Source organism: Antechinus flavipes, chromosome 3, assembly GCF_016432865.1.
Source record: "Antechinus flavipes isolate AdamAnt ecotype Samford, QLD, Australia chromosome 3, AdamAnt_v2, whole genome shotgun sequence".
Classification (NCBI taxonomy): Eukaryota; Metazoa; Chordata; class Mammalia; order Dasyuromorphia; family Dasyuridae; genus Antechinus; species Antechinus flavipes.
Window position 1 is genome coordinate 79312083 of NC_067400.1, and position 20537 is coordinate 79332619.

Here is a 20537-nt window from a genome sequence, read left to right on the forward strand (position 1 = left end):
AGAAAAATAATATAAAACATAGATAACATTACATTTTAAATTTAAGTCAATATGTGGCCCAATGGGGAGATTTATGTAGAGACCAGTGGTACCTATTTCTCTTGAGTTTGACACCAATGCACTAAATGACTCTCAAAAACCAGAAATACTTTTCTTAAAATTACTTCTTTGTGCTATCAGCCCATTTCTCTGAAGAGGAATAAGAAATGAATAATAATAATATATGGCTTTTACAAAATATGGCATAAAATTTCAAATTTTAAATAACAAATTAGTCAATGACAAATCCTACATCTTCCAAACTGAAAACATCATCTAAATGATACACATAATCTAAGCTGTACCAAATTCGATTGAGATACTTCACCAGTTGAAGATGCTACACGATTTTTTTCAAAAACATATAATTTGGTCTGAAAACACTTCCAAGTATCTGGAATATATTTTCTACAGAACATGTGGTATTCTATGGACATTGAAAGCTCCATGATACATCTTAGTATATTGAATATATATCAATTATGTCCATGTCTTCAGTGTCCATTTGAATTGAAAATGTGCCAACTTAACATCATTACTAATAGAAGTCTTAATTTAACTGCCAATGTCATCAATTATAAAGTTCACTTTCATTTTGAAAAAGGTTTAATCTAAGCAATTCTTTCTCTGCCACTTTTTTTTTTCTTTCTAATCTGACATTTAATAAGTATCTATTACTGGCAAAATACCATGATAGACATTGGAGGCAAAAAACTAACATGAAAAAGCAATCTCTGCTCTTGTTTAAATTTAAGGGAGGAAAAATGAGGATTGAATAAATCCTCACGAACCTCTATCACCTTAATAAAAGTTCCTTTTCTTGTTTAATATAACATAGTTCATAGAGCTCCAGCTGTGGAGTTAGTAAAACTCTTCTTCCTGGCCTTGGACACTAGCTATGTTATCCTGGACTAGTCACTTAACTCTTGGCTTTCTCATCTATAAAAATGAACTGGAGAAGAAAATTACAAACCACTCCAGTATCTTTGTCCAGAAAACCCCAAATGCGATCACAAATAATTAAACTTAATCGAACAACAATAATAATTAGTAACACAAAAATCCAGAGATGGGAAAGTATCCCAGAGAAAAAGGCATTATGAAGTCATGTGAGGTCAAGAACAATGTAATTCAAGGCCATTAGATTTGGCAATTAAGAGGAAGCTGATGATTTTTTTCCCCCTGAAGCAATTGGGGTTAAATGACTTGCCCAGGGTCACATCGCTGGGAAGTATTAACTGTCTGAGGTCTGATTTGAACTTAGGTCCTCCTGACTTCAGGACTGATGCTCTATCAACTGTGTCACCTAATTGCCCCAAGCTGATGACTTTCAAGAGAGCAGTTTCAGTTATATTTCAGCACTATAGGTCTTGCAGTGAATAGAGTACCAGCCATGGAATCAGAAAGACTGGAGTTCAAATCTAGCCTTAGACATTTACTAGCTATATGACCCTGGGCAAGTCACTTAATCCTATTTGCCTCAATTTCCTCATCTGCAAAAATGAGCTAGAGAAGGAAATGACAAACTATTTCAGTATCTTTGCCAAGAAAATCCTAAATGGGGTCATGTAGAGTTGGACACAACTGAAAAACAGTTACTTTGAAAATTGTTCAAAGTAAGCAAGGACTTGAGAGAGCCTCAGTTATGTATTGCCTTATTAGTTAAATGTGCCAATGATTCATTTACTCCTTGACTATTGAGATTTTTTTTTTTAGCAGCAGGCTTTGGGGCACAATAATTTGTTCTAATGTTAACTCACATTTTTCTCTATTCAAGTCGTTACTAAACACTTTCCTAAGGCTCAACAAAGGCAGTATTTTGTCTTGAAGTAGTTCAGTCTAATTGGAGAGAAAACACTGGAACCAAGAAGATTAAATATAACCATATATGTATTCTTTCATAGCATATTGGCTTTGATTATTGGCTCTGCTCTCGACTGTGAGCCCATAGTTTAGTAACAGCCCACTCCTTAGAGTCTCATTACATGACATTTGGCGCTTTGGAAATGGTTACCATTTTTTGGTGATTCTCTACACTAACATGTATGCACAGTTTTTCATGCTCATCTAAAATTTATTTCGGGGATAGTGGTTTTGACAGAACAAGTTGAGTATAAAAAGATTGTGCTTTTGTGGAGAATAAGCTAAGGATGTTGTGTTTCATCTTTACAATCAAATGCAGATTTCCCATTTAAAGGCAAATCTTTCATTTCAAAAGGTTGAAAAGGACGGTACTTAAAAAGTAATTCCAGCTGGCTAAATTTAGAGCTCTGAAAAAAAAAATCCAATTCACAAATATTCTCTGGGTCCACAGCATTTTCATTTGTTTATGAAGTGGATAAATTCTCATTCACTTTACATGCTAGTCTCTCAGGACTTTTGTTCTTCTATAGTCAAACAGGTGTCAATAGGCATGATAGGCTGAGCAACACTGGCTTCAGTATTAATTGACTCATTTCTATTGTAACGCTGCCAGTTAAGCATGGTTGGATGAGTCCTGATGTTATTTCAGTGACTGTGAAAAAAAAATCTTGTTTTCTGTTTTCCCTTTTTATGCATCAAATTAGTCTTTCCCACTTCGAGTTGTCATTCATTTTTGTATTTTTTATTCAACTCACTGTGAACTTGGATGTGTTGTGTGGATATCTTTTGTATTTTTATTTGTACAAAGTGAACAAGATATGGTCCCTGTCCTTGGGGAACTTACAATTTGATTGAGAAAATGAATGAGATCTGGATAATAAATAGCCCAAAGTAGAAAAATATGATAAGTGCCATAAAAATGAAGGAAACTATTTAAATGCACAGGGCAGATGCATAACCTTGGAGGGGGAGGATTTTGAGCCAGACCTTCAAAGATGGTCATAGAATAGCACAGTTGAGATTGGGGAGATATCCCAAGCAAAGATACACCAAGAGGTGAGTGAAATGCATACTTAGGGTTGAACAAGTCGTTCAGATTGAGTGAAATGTAGAGTTGTGAAGACTAAAAAACTGAGCTCTTAGAATTTGGGGGTAGAAAATAGGAATATTTAAAGTCATTTATTTATGATTCTCCTCCCCCTTTCCCTCACCTCCAGCATATCATTTCCAAAAAAAAAAATTGAGATTCATCAAGTTAATACTGGGAAGAGGATTGATTGCATTTGAGATCAGTAAACATGGGTCTGAATCCTATCTTCCACACTTAATAAGGTGAGTGACTCTTGGTAAGTCATTAGAATCTTTCAGATTCAATTTCCTTCTCTGTAAAATGGGAATAATGATGCTTATTCAACAGAATTTTTTTTTACATGCTCTATAAGTGCTTTATTATCATTAGCTCTTGTAGTCACAAGAAATATTATTTCCATCAATTCTCCTTATCAGATTCATTAAAGGACTTGGGTTAGGCAGTTGGTGCAGTGGATAGAGTCCTAGATATGTAAAAGGAAGACCTGAGTTCGAATTCAGCTTCAGACACTTGTAAGCTCTCTGATCATGGATGGGCAGGTCACTTCACCTCTCTGTTTCACATTCCTCATCTATAAAGTGGACATAATAGGGCCTACATCCCCAGCTTTTTGTGGGGATAAAAATAAGATAATATTTGTAAAGTACTTGTAAAATCTTCAAAAATCACAATGTAAATGTTCACAATTCTTATTACCTTTATTTAGTCAAACAAACATAGCAAAATTTGCACAGACCAGAAGGAACCCTCTGAAGTAATGCATTGAACTGTGAGAATTTGATGCTGGGAAGGAAACTAGCTTTATTTTTGTTTCTACTGATAGTCAATTCAGGAATAATAAAAGGTGCTTGAAAAGGATTGCATGGAGGAGAGGTGAAGGAAGCCATAGATTCTTGTCTTACATGCCTTGCAAGAAAACAATTCAAAATGTTAGGTGAAATGCAAGCATCCCTATCATGACTCAACTAATATTACACTAATATAGATATAATCATTTTGTGAAATTAAGCATAAAATCACTCTGTGGAGATATATCTCATGAACTTGTAGATTCCAAAGATCCCATCTTGTTCTAACTCAGCCAGCAGTCTTCATGAGTGCTGGCTCAAGTAGCAGCTTCCTCTTCTCTATAACATTTTGTGCCAGATTTTTTTTTTTTTTAGTAGGAAAAGAGACAAGTGTTATGTTTTAGGAACTACTGCCAAATGAAGATCAATCAGAAACGAAGCTAAAACATTTCCAAATTTGAAAATGTTAATGGAAAAGTGTAAATTGCTTTATCGGCATTTTTTTCAGGAACATTTTATTATCCCGAATGATTACAGACATTGCTTGGGCACACAGGTGTTAATTTAATAAATCATTTTGGGTTCCTTATACCCCAAACTTTATTTCATATAACTCTTCCAAGAAGCTCAAAGTAATTAAAATTTTTATTTTATTTATCAATGAGAAATAGAAGTATAAATATAAAAAGGAAACATATGGAAGTTGCCATCCCCATTTCACAGATGAAAGGAAGTGAGGCATGTGGATCATGGAGTGACTGGTTTAAAGTCAGAAAAACAAATAAAAATAATACAAAAGTTTAAAAGACCCACCCCAGTTCTAGACACTATGCAACTCTTTTAAAGGAGCAACATCCTTGTTGCTCACATTAAACAAATTGTAGGAATGAGAGGAAAAGTACAAATTTAGTTTCCCCTTTACTTGATAATTTCAATATATCTGTACCTAGATTGGCTTACAAAGTAAAACTAGAGAGCAGGACTAAATAGTCCACCTCAGCACAGTTTCTAATTCTTTGCCACATCTTTATTAGTCCAAAAATACTTTTAAAAGGAAAATTTTTTTGTTCTGGCTTTTGTCCTGAGTAAGGAAGCAAAACTCAAGATAAAGAGAAAGTCGAGGAGCTTATTAAAAGTACATCAAGCTAACAATACATTGATGGGCTGGTCAATGGAGATCAGCCAGGGATTCCAGATGGAGCCAGATTTTATTGATAACTTTTATAATGAGATAAAGACAATTCAGACAGGTCCAGATCAGCAAAAGTGGATGGGTCATTTTCATCTCAGCTTCTCCCCAAGACAGTAGATATGTGGCAATTGCCAGGAATAGGTAGAGACTGACTTGCTACATGATGAATAGTAGGTAATATAAAGCTACAGAATGTGTGACTTCTCTCCCAACACTGATTGATAAGCAGAATTGGGAACAGTGGTCACTGAGTCAGCATAATTTTCAATAATACTAAATAGTTTTACTAAAATAACTCAAGGTAAACTAACTAGTTTTTTTTTTAAAAATAGATTTCAAAGCTTTTATGGTATCATTTAATCATAAACTGTCACCCCAAAAAATTTTTCCTGTGATGGTGCTTTTTATCATCTATTTTTATAAGAGATGGTGGGTTTTAGCCTAAGAAATTTGGCTAAATAACCACTGGAAAAAATGCTGGTGCCATGATTCATACTATGTATCAGGCTGACACGTACTCTCCTAAGCTCTTCTAACATTGATTTAAGCTCCATAAAAGGATTTGTGCTTGTATAAAATGCTGGCAGGGCATTGGGATAGAAGAAGAAAACCCTCCATTGGGGAGTATAGATATTTAGTTAAACAAGGTTATCAGAACGCACTCAATTGTTTACCAAAATAATTCTTTGGAGGAATGGTGACATAAAAGTAAATAATAGCTAGATCTAGTCCAATCTTTCTAAAACCTGGTCTTTTCTTCTAGTAAATTCAGAGGCAGATACTAGAAGTTGGCCCCTAGAAGAAATTCTAACTGTCTGAGTCTTTTGCCTGAGAGTTCTGTACATTGTTTTTGAATCTCATTCTCAGGAAATCCACAATAGGCAATCTAAAACTCATATCATTTAGGTTCATTGGGATCCAGCAAAACAGCATTTCATTCAGAGAGAATTCTGGCCCTCTGAGAAACTGAAACCTGATAACTTCATTCAGTCAGCACAAAATGAAAGTTCGAACTTGACCTTAGCAACATCACCCAGTAATACTTTTCATAGTTTACATATACTGCTCTTTACTGTCATAATCTAAGAAGAACCTAAAGGTAATTAACTGGATTTAATTATGATTTTTAAATTTAAACCTTAACCAAAATGTATACTCATCAGAATTCCAAGGCAGCAATGAATTGGGGCATTTAAAACACTGGAATCCAATCTAGTCCATGGTCTGATCAGGGTTCAATGGCAATAATAAATTTGGACTATTAAAACTGGGATTCTGTCCAGCACTTTATTTTGTCTAAAACCACAGGCTCAACTTTTGCCACCATGGCTGGACTCTTCAATGAGAAGTAAAGTCATGTTGAATTAATCCTTCAAAAAAAAAATCAGGCTTGAACAATCATTGCATTCAGTGTAAAAAGTTAGATAAATAATTAGTAAGAATCACCCACCTAATTAAAAGTGTTCCTTAGTAAATCCCTTCCACTAGGTCTATGGGATTTTTAGTTATTTCATGTTTACATATATAGAGAGTATATTCATGTTTATGATGAAAATATGAATTCACAAAGGAACATTTAGTTCTTTTACATTTTGACTTAGAATAAAATAAATAAAAAATCTCCTCTTCCTCCCCCCCTCCCCATTTTTGAACAACTCCTAGATGGAATCTCAAACTCTAGCCTTTCTGGTTTTCATTTCAATTTCCAGTAACATAAAAATCTCCTGTAATTAAATAAAATGCTGAGAGGCTGGGAATAGATTTTCACCCACTAGTATTCTCAATCTATAAATGGTTTCTGAATGTTTTTATTTCTGTAAGATGCATTTCGTTTATGTGGGGAACTTGCAGCTGCAGAATTAAATCTCGGTTTGCCAAATATCAAAAACACATGTATTGATTTAAACTATGGGAATAGGCAACAAGCGCAGCAGCTGATAAGGGAAGGGAGAAGCTCATTGCAATTTTTGGAAAGCTTCCTAAAAGTAAAGAAAACTAAGAACCTTGAATTCAGAAATTGAAACCATTTAACTTTCCCAAATTTTAGATTCACTCTCACTTGGGCATTGGGTTCTTGCTGAAAACAAGAGCCATATGTTTTCATAATTCTCAGCTCAAAAACTTAAGATACTAACTTTTTTTGGGGGGTTCCGTTGTTTATCCTACTCAAATGATCATAAGATGCATAGAAACATTATTGAAAAAACTAGCTACTTATTATATGCTAAACCAAGAAAGGTTATATGCGCACAAGTTATTTGTTATCTATTAAAACCATACTAAGTTCAGTAAGAAAATTTCATTCATGGATATTTTATTTCAGTGGCAAATTTTATTAGAAGATAGATAGCTGTTGGTCCCAATTGAAATTCTTTAGTAAAATAAACATACAAACACAGGGAAAATAGTTCTTCTAAACCAATATTCATTTAACTTATTTTTGAAAACACTTTATCACTGATTAGGCAAAGATGAGGGAAAATTAAATATTTCATACATTGATCTGGATAGTTTGATCATTTTTAGGTTACAAACTTAAATTCCTTGCTTTCTATTCCCTCATCTGTTACTTAAGTAAAAATAAAAACAAACAAAAAAAAAAACACTTGTGTTAAAAATTATAGTGGCCCCAAGCTTTGCTGATTGGTTGAAGGAAGTTCATGCTTTCGGATCCTAAAATGACAGACCGGATGTTTTACTATAGATGTTTTGAAAATGCAAATGTACTTCAGCTTGATTAAAATTCTTAGAGAAAGAATCTGTAAGTACAAAGTTTACTTCTCTCTTTTACCTTCTAGGCCCTTCTAGATGTAGGCCCTTCACATTAAAATTTTATTATGGCCAAATTCAGTGAAGCTTGAACAAAATGATGGATTTATTTAAAATGGAGCCTTGGTGCAACGAACTATTTGACTTGAATCAGGAAGGATATACCAGCAGCTCAGGGCAGCAAAAAGCAGGCTAAAAATTCCTGCTAAACATCTTGGGCATGAAATTTTGACTTCATATCTGTGGGCAAGAATAGTATGTGTAATTCTGTCTAGAGACATCATAGACAAAGTAAATTAAATCAAAGTAGGATGATAGGAATTGGACCCATCCTTTTATTGGTACGGGAAATTCTGTTTGAGGAAATTCCCTCCAACCATTCAAGTCTGAATCTTTTCTGTAACTTATACTCTTAAAAGATATATCTAGAGAAGAGGTCTCGATCAGAGTCACATAACTAGTAAATGTCTAACATGAAATTTGGATGAGATTCTTCTATTACATAGAGATATCTATTAATGGTAACCATTATTCAGACAGGAAAAACTAAAGAACATTCTATATTCCCACTGGCTTCTATACTTACCTAGTCACTCCTACATGTGTTGTACACATGTAATATCTAAACATTTATACCCTAGGGAATAAGATATGGAAAAAGAAATGGATCAAGAAAATCCATAAAACAAAAATACAGAAGAAAAATAATTTAGTACTAGGGTTTCCTTTGTTCTCATGGATAGAACAGGTGGTCCATCAGTTAAAACAATAAACAATCCACCAAACTTTCAATGAAAGACATGTTCCAAGAAATGTATTTTGCCATTCAATAAATAATACAGGATTTTTGGAATTAGTATCTGATAGTGGTTTTAAGACTTCAGCGGTCCATGAAAGACTGAGTTCCTACTATATGTTCTAAAAAAAAGATTTTGGAACAACATGGTGGGCTGCACTAGAAGATAATCAATTTCTAATTATAGGTGATGCAAAGTACCCACTCTACCTAAATGACCATTCACTGGGTTTATTGTAGAAGAGGTTTATACTGTTAGGTAGGACATTGAGTAATTGACCTCTGAAGTTCATTTTATCTCTAGGATTTGAATTTAGCAGAAAGAGAAGCATAACTGATTGGGGTTAACAAGGGTAGTTATTTAGGAGTGCCAATCTATTGAAAATGATGGGTTTATTAATTAACTCTCAGCAATCTTCAGATTAAAAAAAAAAGCTTAATCCCAATGTCCTAGCTACATTTTGTCTCTTAAAAATATTTCTGTTTCTTGGAATAGATAAGATATTCTTCTCCTTTGGTCTGAATTTCTAAGTCAAAAGTGACAATAGTAGGGAAGGAGTTTTGGGGAGTGGAGTGGTATGTGGTCTGTATGCTAATTAAATCTTTTAAGGGCTTTTAATATGCTTTGCTATCAATGACTTTGAAGACTGATCATATAACAAACTTATAGGACAAAAAGAGAATGCTATATCTATATTCCATGGTTGAGTTTTTTGAGCTAGTTTAAGAAAGGCATTTTGAATTATATTATAAAAGAGATCTATGAACTTTATTAAATATTACCGCATTTTTTAAAATATAGAAGTGCCTTAGAGGAATAATATGCTTGTTGAGTTTTTTAAGAGTTGTGAATTTGCTCACTATGGGATGATCAAGAAGACATTCTTCACTGGAGATCCTGGAAACAGGACTCCAGTACTTGGAGGCAAGCCAAATGTGCACTACATATCAACCCAGCCTCCACTACTATGCAAGGCCCACAGCTGCTGAGATGTTGAAATGTCCTTGAAATTAATCCTCTGGCACCCTGATCTAAAATTGACTACTCTGACTTTTTTTTTTCCTACCAGCACCTGAAATGGATGTTCTATCTCTGGGAAACACATATCAGGTATGTTTTATGTTTTCACATTTGGGAAGTAATATGAATGGAGGCTAACAGGACAGATCTTTGAATATTTTGAACAGTCATATTTAAAGAAAATTGAAGTAGAAGCCCCAATAGCCAGGCTAGGTTAATTTACAGTCTAGCATTTGAGAACAAAATTCCCTGGGGCTGCTATTTTCTAAAGGCGAATTCAGGAAGGAAATGATCTTTTACTTAAAGACTACCTGCCTTATTTTATGGGTTATCAATTTTCCACCTGGCATGCTGTTCTACAGCCACTCTGATTTTTTCCATCCCCAAGCAAGAACTGAGTTGCAAAAAATGTGAAGTCTGCACTTTGGCAGACCAATTGGAAGCTTGGCTTTCTGAAGATGAGGAGACTTGTGATGCAGACAGAGCTGCAGCCAGTGAAGTCATAGAAGTGGCCAGATCTATGCAAGGGCCTGGCTGCATAAATGTCTTTGCCAGCTTATGCATTAAAATCTTAGCTTGAATTGCTTTTTACATTACAGGATTACTGAATCTTGAGATACATTATAAAATTCATTTTTGCTGCCTTTGGGGCAATATGGTTCAGGTGGATCATGGACAATAATACAAAGACCTTGATTTTGTTTTAATTGCTCTGCTGAATCTGTGATGAGCTTATCAACCTTACAAAACCTTAGAAAAAGACTAAATAGGTCTTCCCTTCTTGTTTACCTTTTCCTTCATTTCAATATCGAAAAAGTCAACTATATGAACAGGAACAGGTAACAATAAGGGTTTCAAAACTTAACAGGAGATAATCCTGAAATGCTGTGACCAAGAAATGGGAATGAACAGACAGAACTTTCTCACTACCCATACTCAATATCACAGGAGATGATTCTTTTTGGAAATAGAAGAGAATAATTAAAGGAAGTTAAAGGCAAATAAAGAGAATTGCTCACCTTAAATGTCATCTCCTACCAGAGGCCTCTCCCTATCTCCCATATATAGCCTTTCCTATTTCCAGATGATATATTTGTTTTTACTTATCTCTGTATTTATCGTTTCCCCCAGTGGATCATGAGCTTATTGAGAGCAGACTTTTGTTGCTTTTGTCTTTGGAATCCCTGCAGTTAATGCAATGCTTGACACTCAATAAATGGCATTAATACATGAATGATATTGTTTTTGTAGGCCATGAAAACCGAATACAGTATTTAAAATTATTTTCTAATTTCAATACATTTTAAGTTCTTTTCAGACTTCCTTTACCTGTGAAAGGAAAAAATCATCTAGGGAAATATGAATATTCAATCAACTGCTTTAAACTATGGCCTTTACTTGAGCAAAGTGCCAGCATTAATATCAAAGAAATGTGGAGGATGATTACGTCGTTTTCAACTGGAACATTAATTTCTCAAACAAGAGTTCATCCCTTATGATCTGCCAATAGTTTAGTAAAGGAAACTGGTCCTTATAACAGATGGGCTCTATACTCCTAGGCTTGCCAGAAGCTTAATAAAAGATACTGGCTTCTTTACAATGAAGGATGAACACTTCTTACATGGCTGGTATCCAAACTAGGAGTCAGCACTTTAAATAAAGAAGGCAATAAAAAGTGTGGCAAAAATCAGGAACAGAGTGCAGTAATTTTAAGGTCACTATTATCCGCTGTAACCTGATGCTTCTTAACTCATTTCTTAAGAACTAAGAAAGTATCTTCTACAACAAATGCATTCAAAACAGGAATCAGTAAATCCTCTGAATTATAAATAAAGTAGTTTATAAGATAATATAAAACAAACGTGAAGCTATTTTTCCTCAAAATATACAGAAAATCCTGAAAAATTACATTTTCCTTTTATATCATCACAGCCTATCTTCTTGGTTTTGTCCATATAGTTTCTCCATTGACAAACAAACACCACACTCAGTTGATCAATATTCACCTTCTGATTGGCACTATAACCAACTTTAAAACAAAAGCACCTACACTTCCAGGGTTTTGTGTGAACCAAATAAGATATTTTTAAAATGCAAGGCACAGTGCCTGGCATACAGTAAGTGCTTAATATATATTCTTTCCCTTTCCTCCCTTTAAAATGAACTATACCCAAAGATATAACATAAAGAGGAAAAGAACCCAAATGCACAAAATATTTATGGTAGTTCTTTTTGTGATAGCAAAGGACTAGAAACTAAGAAGGTGTCCATCCATAGAAGCAGGACCAAACCAATTATGGTTTATCAATATGAGAGACTACTATGCCATAAAAAATGAAGAAAAGAATAAATTCAGGAAAACTTGGGAAATCTACAAACTGCTACTGAGTTAAGTGAGTAGGCTCAAGAGAAGACTTTATACAATAATAACAACATTGCAAAGACAAATAACTTTTTGAAAATCCAAAGAGATACATTTTTTATTATGGTCAATGTAGTAATTTGTTTTATTTGATTATGCACATTTGTTGCAAAAATTTTCCTTCTTTATTTTTTTCAATGAGGAAGGAAGCAAAAGGAAGAGAGTAAAAGTAAAAATATTAAATTTAAAAAATGAATAAAAAAATAATAATTCAACTCAACTTGTTGTCTTCATCTATTTAAAAGACTGTTATGTAAAAAAAAATAGATTTTATTTTGAAGGAATTCAGAGAACAGAATTGGGACTCAAAGACATAGCCAAATATATCCAGAGAGGTATATTTGAAAGAGCAAGAGCTTTGTAATAAAAAGACCCAGGATCTGTTATTCAATCTTTGTAATACTGGGAAAGACATTTGACTTTTCTGGCCTTCATTTGTTTTATCTGGGAAAGAGGCTTGAACTAGATAACAATAACAACAACAGTAATAATAATAGTGTGTGTTTGCCTCAGTTTCCTTATCTGTACAATGAGCTAAAGAAGGACATGACAAATCACTAGTATTATGCCAAGAAAATCCAAATAGGGTCACTAAGAGTCAGGAAGGTTGAACGCCAATATTTCTGACACCTATTACAGGTAGTTCTGCATCCTCTTTACCACCTCACTGCTTCCCTTAATTCTAGATTCTACCTTCTTTTAAGTTATGAAAAGCTTATTTCAAATCTAAAGAAGGAAGACTTTATTCAAAGATAGAGCTGCCTGAAAAGAAATGGGATACCTAGCATGAATTTTCTGTTCCTGGTTGTATTCAAATAGATGTTGGATGGATACTTGTTAGGGATTTTTTAAAGATGGAAATTCATCCATCAGTTAATAATTAGAGTAGAAGATATAAATCTTTTCCAACTTTCTGAATCTATGGAAGTTCAAAGCTCTGTGTGCATTTACGCAAACTGATGAGCTTTGTTGACTGGTTCCAAGAAGGTACCATGTTAAATTAAAATAGGGAGTACTGACTTGCATAAAAACAGAATTAGAAGAAGACTGGGTACATTTACATTCAACATTTACATGTAACTTGGTGAATGAATGACTAGTCTTGGATCTGGAAGAACTGAGTTCAAGGTCTACCTTGATTTCATGCAAATTATTTGATCCTGGGCAAGTTTGTGCCTTTCAATGCCCCAGGAAACTTTTAGAAAGCATTAATTATTATTATCAAAGGAGATTGCTCTCTAATTTCTGTCAAGCCATTTTGTTATCCATTTTTTCATTTTTTTCATTTAACATTGTCTCCTCTCTTAAATCCTAAGAAACCTGATAAAGTGTTTGTCTCTGATCTAAAAGAGATGGCCAAGTGATCATTCTTTTTAACAACCTATTGGCCTTGTTAACAAAAATTATTAAATTGCCCCCCACAAAAACATTAATTATATAAAAGTTGCTGAATTTTATCATTAGATATAATGTTCATATCAAAAATTCCATCTACTAACAGAATTATAGAGCTGGAGCAAAAGGAAAGAAAAAAAAAAGAATGATATCAACCTTCAATAATGTTGAGTGGATTCCCTTCACACAGAAAGCTATGTCTATACTGAAAACCAGATTTGGGCTCACCTTTCACGTTCTTCCTTCATTTTTTCTAGTTCTTCTTCTTGGAGCATGCTTTGCTTTAGATTTCCTTTTTGTTCACTTTTTCCACCTTTATCCTCTTTTTTCTTCCCAAATCTGGGAAGACACAAAGGGTAAGGAGTAAGAAATGATTAGTAATAATCTTATTATTTTTATAGTTATTCTTAGCAACAATGATTCTTGCTGTAATTCTTGCTCATTTTACAGCCATGGTAGACAGCCATTATGGAGGGGGGGATGGATTGCCAGGGGAAGGGACAATAATCATAATAATGGAAATAACTCAAAATCATATAACATTCTAAGGTCTGCAAAACACTTTCATCAAAATAGCCTCATGATATTGTTTTAAATTTTATATATATGTATACACACATGAAAATACATACATACACACATATCCCTCACATTTGAGGAACTCAATATTCAGATTGATATTTGAATACTTAAATCTCATATTTCATTACCCTCAAATCTATTGTCTTCAGAGCAGCTCAAGCCCTCAGAGGAGTAGCCATATATATGTCAATGATGATGTTGTGAATATTACAATTTCTATTTTATAGATGAGGTGATTAATTAAATAAGCTGTTAAGTCAGTAAGCATTTAATAAACATTTACTATATATCAGGCACTGTGCTAAGTATTGAAGATAGCAATGAAAGGCGAAACCAATTCTTGCTCTCAATTAGCTCACATTATGATGGGAGAAACAACATAGAGATAATTATGTACTTACAAGACATAAAATTTAATAGAAGGTAATCTCAGAGGCAGCTTGGTGGTGCAGTGGATATGGTGCCAGTCAAGAAGACCTGGGTTCAAATGAGACCTCAGACACTTACTAGCTGTGTGACCCTGGGCAAGTCCTTTAACCCTGTTTGCCTCAGTTTATTCCTCTGTAAAATGAACTGGAGAGTAAACAGCAAACCACTCCAGTATCTTTGCCAAGAAAACCTCCAATAGGATCACAAAATATTGTACGAAACTGAACAACAATCTCAATGGAGTAAGTAGGATGGGGAGGAATTTGAGGGTGAGAAAAGCATTGTGCAGAAAGTAGGATAAGGGATGTTCTGAAGGAAATCAGAGAAGCCAGGAGGTGGAGGTGAGGAGGGAAAGTGTGCCAGCCATGGGAAACACCATTACTGAGGGGGATGGAATGTCAGCTGGGACAAGTAAGAAGGAAGGTATTGCTGGATAACTGATGTGATCCAGCATTAAATAAGAGAAGACTGGAAAACTAGGAAGGAGACGTTTTGTGAAGGACTTGAAATGTCAGACAGAGTATTTTATAGTCTTGGAGGTAACAGGACACCGTTCTCAGTCAAATCTGTACTTTAGGAAAACCATTTGCTCATTGAAGGATGACTTGTCTGGGGGAAGCTAGTTAGTATATGAAGAAGGAATGAAACCCAAATCTCTGAATTCCACTAGCCATAGACTCTACATAAACAACTAAGTCAATTGGTAGAACCAAAAAATAGAATGTAGTTGCTGCTCAGTCATGTGGCAGGAAGAAAAAAAAATCAGTATACTTTTTGCTCTACATTATCAATTTGCTCTTTACTACCTTCCTGTCACTGCAATCTCATCTCTTTGGACGGTCATTCCATCCAGGTATTAACTCCTGTTCAGAACCCTGTTGCTGTCATTTAGAGGATTCTTCTCTCTTAGAAATTTCCAACCTAATTCATTCTTTTTACCTCAACTCCTCCCCTCATATTATTATATTTGAGGACTTCAATATTCAGGCTGAAATCTTCTTGAATGCTTAAATCTCACTTTTATCATCTTCAAATCTAATGACCTTCAATGGACCTCAACCATCCAGAGAAAGTAGCTAGATCTTAGCTCTCAGCATTATTCATCATGGAGCTAGAACTCTGAAATTCCTTTCTTTGGAAGAACCCTATTCTATCTTTCCTTCTGCCTCGCTTTTAAACTAATTCTTCATTCTCATCACAACCTTCAGTTTTTCCTTTCCTTACTTAGTTGTGAATCCAAGATCACTCCTATCATCCTTTTTCTCCTCTCTCCTCCAGCTGCTGACCATCACTGAAGAGAGACACATAACTCAATTGTGTTTACTCAAAATTCATGTTATCTAATGTAAATGAATTCTCAATGTAGTCCTGGCATTTTGATTCCCTGATTGAGCTATTCTAAATCTCCAACTTTCCTGAGCAAAGCACAATAATTTTCCATGAGCTCTCCCAACCCCTGTCTTCTATACTTCAAAAGTCCACATCTTGAAATATTCACTTTTCCTTTGCCCTGAGGAAGGGGCGATCCTTTTCTTCATTGAGGACAATATTACTACTTGTGCCTTCGATTCTACTTCCTTTAGATTCCTCTGGAACTTTGCTCCATTAATCATACTCCCTTCCCAACAATACATTCTATCAATTTATAAGTCTAGGTCTTCCCTACCCTGATGTAAGGGAACTTAAAGCTTGACAAGTCCTTTAGGACTTAAAGGACTAGACTTTAGGACTCTACTTTCCAAAATTCTTTGAATGGGAATGATGTTGTAAATATGCAATTGAGGAAATGGAAGGTCCTGGACCCTGAGAGGTCTGACAGTTGGGAGAACAAGCTCTAGTGCAGAAAGTGACAAGACACCATCTGGACAATTGAGTAGAAAGAATCCACCATTCAGGGGATGTCATTCTTCTTTGCCTTTCTTTCATTCTTCCTCCCCTCACCTCCAGGCCACCTAACCCAAACCAGCTGCTACATCAGTAGGACATCCTTTATCAGAGTCCAACCAGGGCCCATGGGTAAACTGGGTGAAATTGGCTTTTTATACCACTTGGATGAACTACAAGCCTTCCAGTGAAATGGAGGACCATTATATCTTACCATCTGCCTTGTCATTGCATCCTACAGTCCTTCAGGCCTTACCATCTGCCCTGCCACTTAGTTCTCCAGAGCCCCGTTGTCCAATCTGCAGGTACATCCTAATGAACCCTGGGTTTTTCCATTCACCTTGATATAACTCTTATGATTTGGGGACTTTTTCATCCATCCTTCAGCTAAAATCTTTTATAAAAGTTGTTTTCCCAAATTAGAGGGTGGTATCCTTGAAAGCAGAAATTCTCACCAATTTTTTTTCTATTTATATTTCCAGCTCTTAGCATATTGCTTGGCACACAATAAATACTTAACATTTTTTTTCTTTCAATCACTAGTTGTAGTCAAACCTACAAAGAAGCAGAAAAATTGAGATCTTTAACAAAGGCACTTAAATTAGGGAGTGAAGTTCAAAAAATATATTAAATCAGAGGATCCTCTTAGTCAAGAAAACATTCTTCTCTATATTCTAAAAATCTTAGTAGCTGGGACAAAGAACTTGCTGAAAAAAATTTTAAAAGCCCATTACAAGTATAATTCTGCATGAAACAGCACACTCTTTAAGGGAATAATAAAATCTGAAAGATTTTCCCCCCTAGGTTACTATACATATAGGGTTAAGTATAAAGACTATTGCTTTTGTAAAAGAGCTGGGGAAATTTTAAACTAAAAGAGCATAGCAGAATTCACCCTTCTCATGAGGAAGAGCTATCACCATAGACAAGGACTCCAGAGGTTGCAAAAAAGAAAAATTCTGTCACCAATTGCCCAGTGGAGCTAAGCTTGGCAGTATAGCAATATACATCAGAGATGGTGCACATGGTGGAGATTACTGGGGAGTTATGTCCAATAGCCACATAATAATAACACCACCAAAAGACAATGGTGATCAGAATCACAAGTATTTGTTTCATTTCCATACATATACCTTGATCACATATGCTCTCTCTGTATGTTTCCTTTTTATGCCTAATTTTCTTACACAGAATATACCCTGGAAAATGTTTTATTACTTATACTATTTCATTGTGTCTCCTTTAATTCTGTCATCTAATTAACTATATAAGGAAAGTACATTGGTGGATGCACATGAGTTAGTTACTATTTTGAGTGGATGTAGATTTACAAAGTATCTTGAATCTGGGATAACCTTGACTAGGGAATCTATTCTACAGGTTGAACAGACAGCCCCAATTATGAATCAAAAAACCTTACTTGGCCTTGCCATCCCTTCTAGCTAACATTCTATATCTTTTTGCTATTTTACTGCCAAGTTATTTGGAAAACTATCCATCCTCACTGTCTTCATTTCTTTTTCCCCGATTTTTCTATACTATTTGACATTGTCAATCTCTCCTTTCTTGAAATGCTCTTCCCTTTTCTTCCAGTGATTTCTATAAGACTAGATTCTTTTCTGAGCTGCCTGACTATACTTATATATCTTTGCTAGAACATTAGCCATCTTTTTTCCAATTAACTGTGGATACCTCCAAGGCTTTGTCTGGGGACATCTATTCTTCTGTCTCTACAATCTTCCTCTTGGTGATCTCAACAGCTCAAGTCCATACGTCCAGCCCCAATATATTTTTTGAATTAATTTCCAAGTGGTGAATATCTATACAATTCCACTTACATGATCTCTCAGCATCTCAAATTCAAAATATCTAAAACAGACATTTTGGGGAACCACCATCTTTCAAATTACCCAAGATCTCATTCATAACTCTTCCTTTTCTTTTACATTCCATGTTTAATTGATTATCATTATCAATTTGCCTCCCCAATACTATTTACATTCATTCATCTTTATTCACTCAAATGACAGTATATCTTGGTAGTAAATACAAATCTAGCAGAAAGGTAACATGACTATTTTTGTGCAAAAGAAAGATTAATCAGGAAGTGGTACAAAGGATAAAAGAATGAAGAGGGGAGAGGGAAGAAGGAGGCAGAAAGATTTTATAAGAGGCTCTTGTAATAGTTCAAGAGGGTAATAATGAGGACATGTGTTAGTGAAGTGGCAGTGAAAATAGCAAGGAAGGAAGCAATGTGAAAGTTACCATGGAGTAGAATAGATTGAATTTGATATCTGATCAAATACTACAGTGCCAGAGAGAAAAGAGACAGAAATAAAATCAAAGGTTCAAATATAGGAAATTGATGAGGGTGTCTCAGAAACTCAGAAACCACGGAATCAGAAGTAGGTTTTTGGGGAAAAGAGCAAGCTTGATTATGAATATGTTAGGTTTGAGGTATTGAAGAAGCATCAAGGTAGAAACCTGTAATAATATTGAACTTTGAGAGTTCAAGATGGGAGAGAATAAATTTGGGAGTCATCTGTGTAAAGATGATAGTTAAAAGGATAGCTGAATGATCAGAAGCTGTGATCTCAAAATGACTCTCCCTGTGATAATGATGTTTGGTAGAAGTCATTGTGAGGATTCTGAAATGAAATGAGTCTCTCCCTACCCCACCTCACCCCCCAGGAGATGATAAAAACAACAATGACATCAAAAATGCTAGACTGTAAAGACTAGATTAAAATCTTGCTTCTTTTCCATGTTCCAAACACTGTCTTCTGCATAGATTTTTTTTTAAACCTTTAGAGATTAGAGATGGAAGAGAGCCTGATATCAAAGGCAGAGGCAATATTCTAGCACCTGCCACACTCTTTATGGCTTTAGTAAGTAAATTATTCTTTACTTATTAAGTAAAAATAACTTAGTAGGACTGTAGAGACAGAATAGAAAAGCATGTTAGATAAGGGAAATGAGGGATGTATACACATTTTGTAAAGCTATGTTTTCCAAACTAATTTAGCCATGGAAAACTGTTGGATTTCAACCATAGTGATGGAATTCATAAATAGAACAGGAGGATCTTAAGATAAAGGACTAGTCAGAAGAATCTGGGAACCAACTGGAAGAAATTAATTTCCCTACCAAAAATTGCTATATAGAATATGTATTTAGGATACATAGATAATTCCAAATTTAACATTATAGTAGACAAAAATATCAAAAGCAATGAAATTTTCTCATGGAATCCTTATTTGTATCATCAAGGACTCTTTCATCAAAGCCATTTGGAAAATGCAGCCATAAACAATGACTCTTCTTATCAATAAATTTCAGTAGTTGTCAAATCAAGCAAAGCCACAAAAATGACAAATGAATTAACTCCTGTGTATGATCCTATGCTCAAGTTTCAAGCAAAAATGGCCACGATCTATGAGGAATTCATTTTATTTGACAAATATAATGGTCACAAATCAATTTCAAAAACACAAAAATAAGCCTGAGCAAAGTAGAAAGCAGTCCAGGAATTTGACCTTAAAGAGACCAGAGAGCTAATCTCATTCAAATATTCATTCCCATTTAATAGTCAAGTATACTGAAGCTCAGAGAAGCATCATTATTAAGAAATACAGAAACTGGCGGAGCTGAAACTAGAACTCACATCTCTTGACCTTCACTTCAATATTCCATCTACTCTATTCTATGAATTAATATAGATATGCATATTTTTCTTATTTCACCCTGAGCCAACTGTTTTTTTTGGGGGGGGGGGTAGTAGAGGAGATTGATTTAGTTTTATATTTAAACCTTTGTGGGTTTTTTTTTCCTTTTTTTTTTTTTTTTTTGGTGGGGTAGCCTCTTTAGGAGTATAAAGGGAAGAACTGAAGTTTAAACAAATCATTTCATTATCTGTTAACTATTCTGATAAGAACTTTCACAAAGTGGTACATAGAAATTACTGGTTAAAATCATGATTTTACCCAAAGACCCCAGCTTTTGGGATAAGAACTCACTATTTGACAAAAAACTGCTGGGAAAATTGGAAACTAGTAGGCAGAAACGAGGCACGGACCCACATCTAACACCATATATCAAGATAAAGTTGAAATGAATTCATAACCTAGACTTAAAGAATGATATTATAAACAAATTAGAAGAACATAGGATACTTTACCTCTCAGATCTGTGGAAGAGAAAGGAATTTGTGACTAAAGAAGAACTGGAGATCGTTATTGATCATAAAACAGACAATTTTGATTATATT

General features: G+C 34.7%; 1 protein-coding gene across 2 annotated transcripts in view; it reads right to left on the minus strand.

Moving 5' to 3' along the window:
• The window catches only part of PARD3B (par-3 family cell polarity regulator beta), a 1324210-nt gene that overhangs the window by 215116 nt on the left and 1088557 nt on the right, over positions 1–20537 (minus strand). For both annotated transcript variants that reach the window (XM_051983714.1, XM_051983713.1), the window contains one exon: positions 13604–13714. In XM_051983714.1, coding sequence (XP_051839674.1) covers positions 13604–13714 — 111 coding nt within the window. The remainder of the gene's footprint in view (positions 1–13603; positions 13715–20537) is intronic.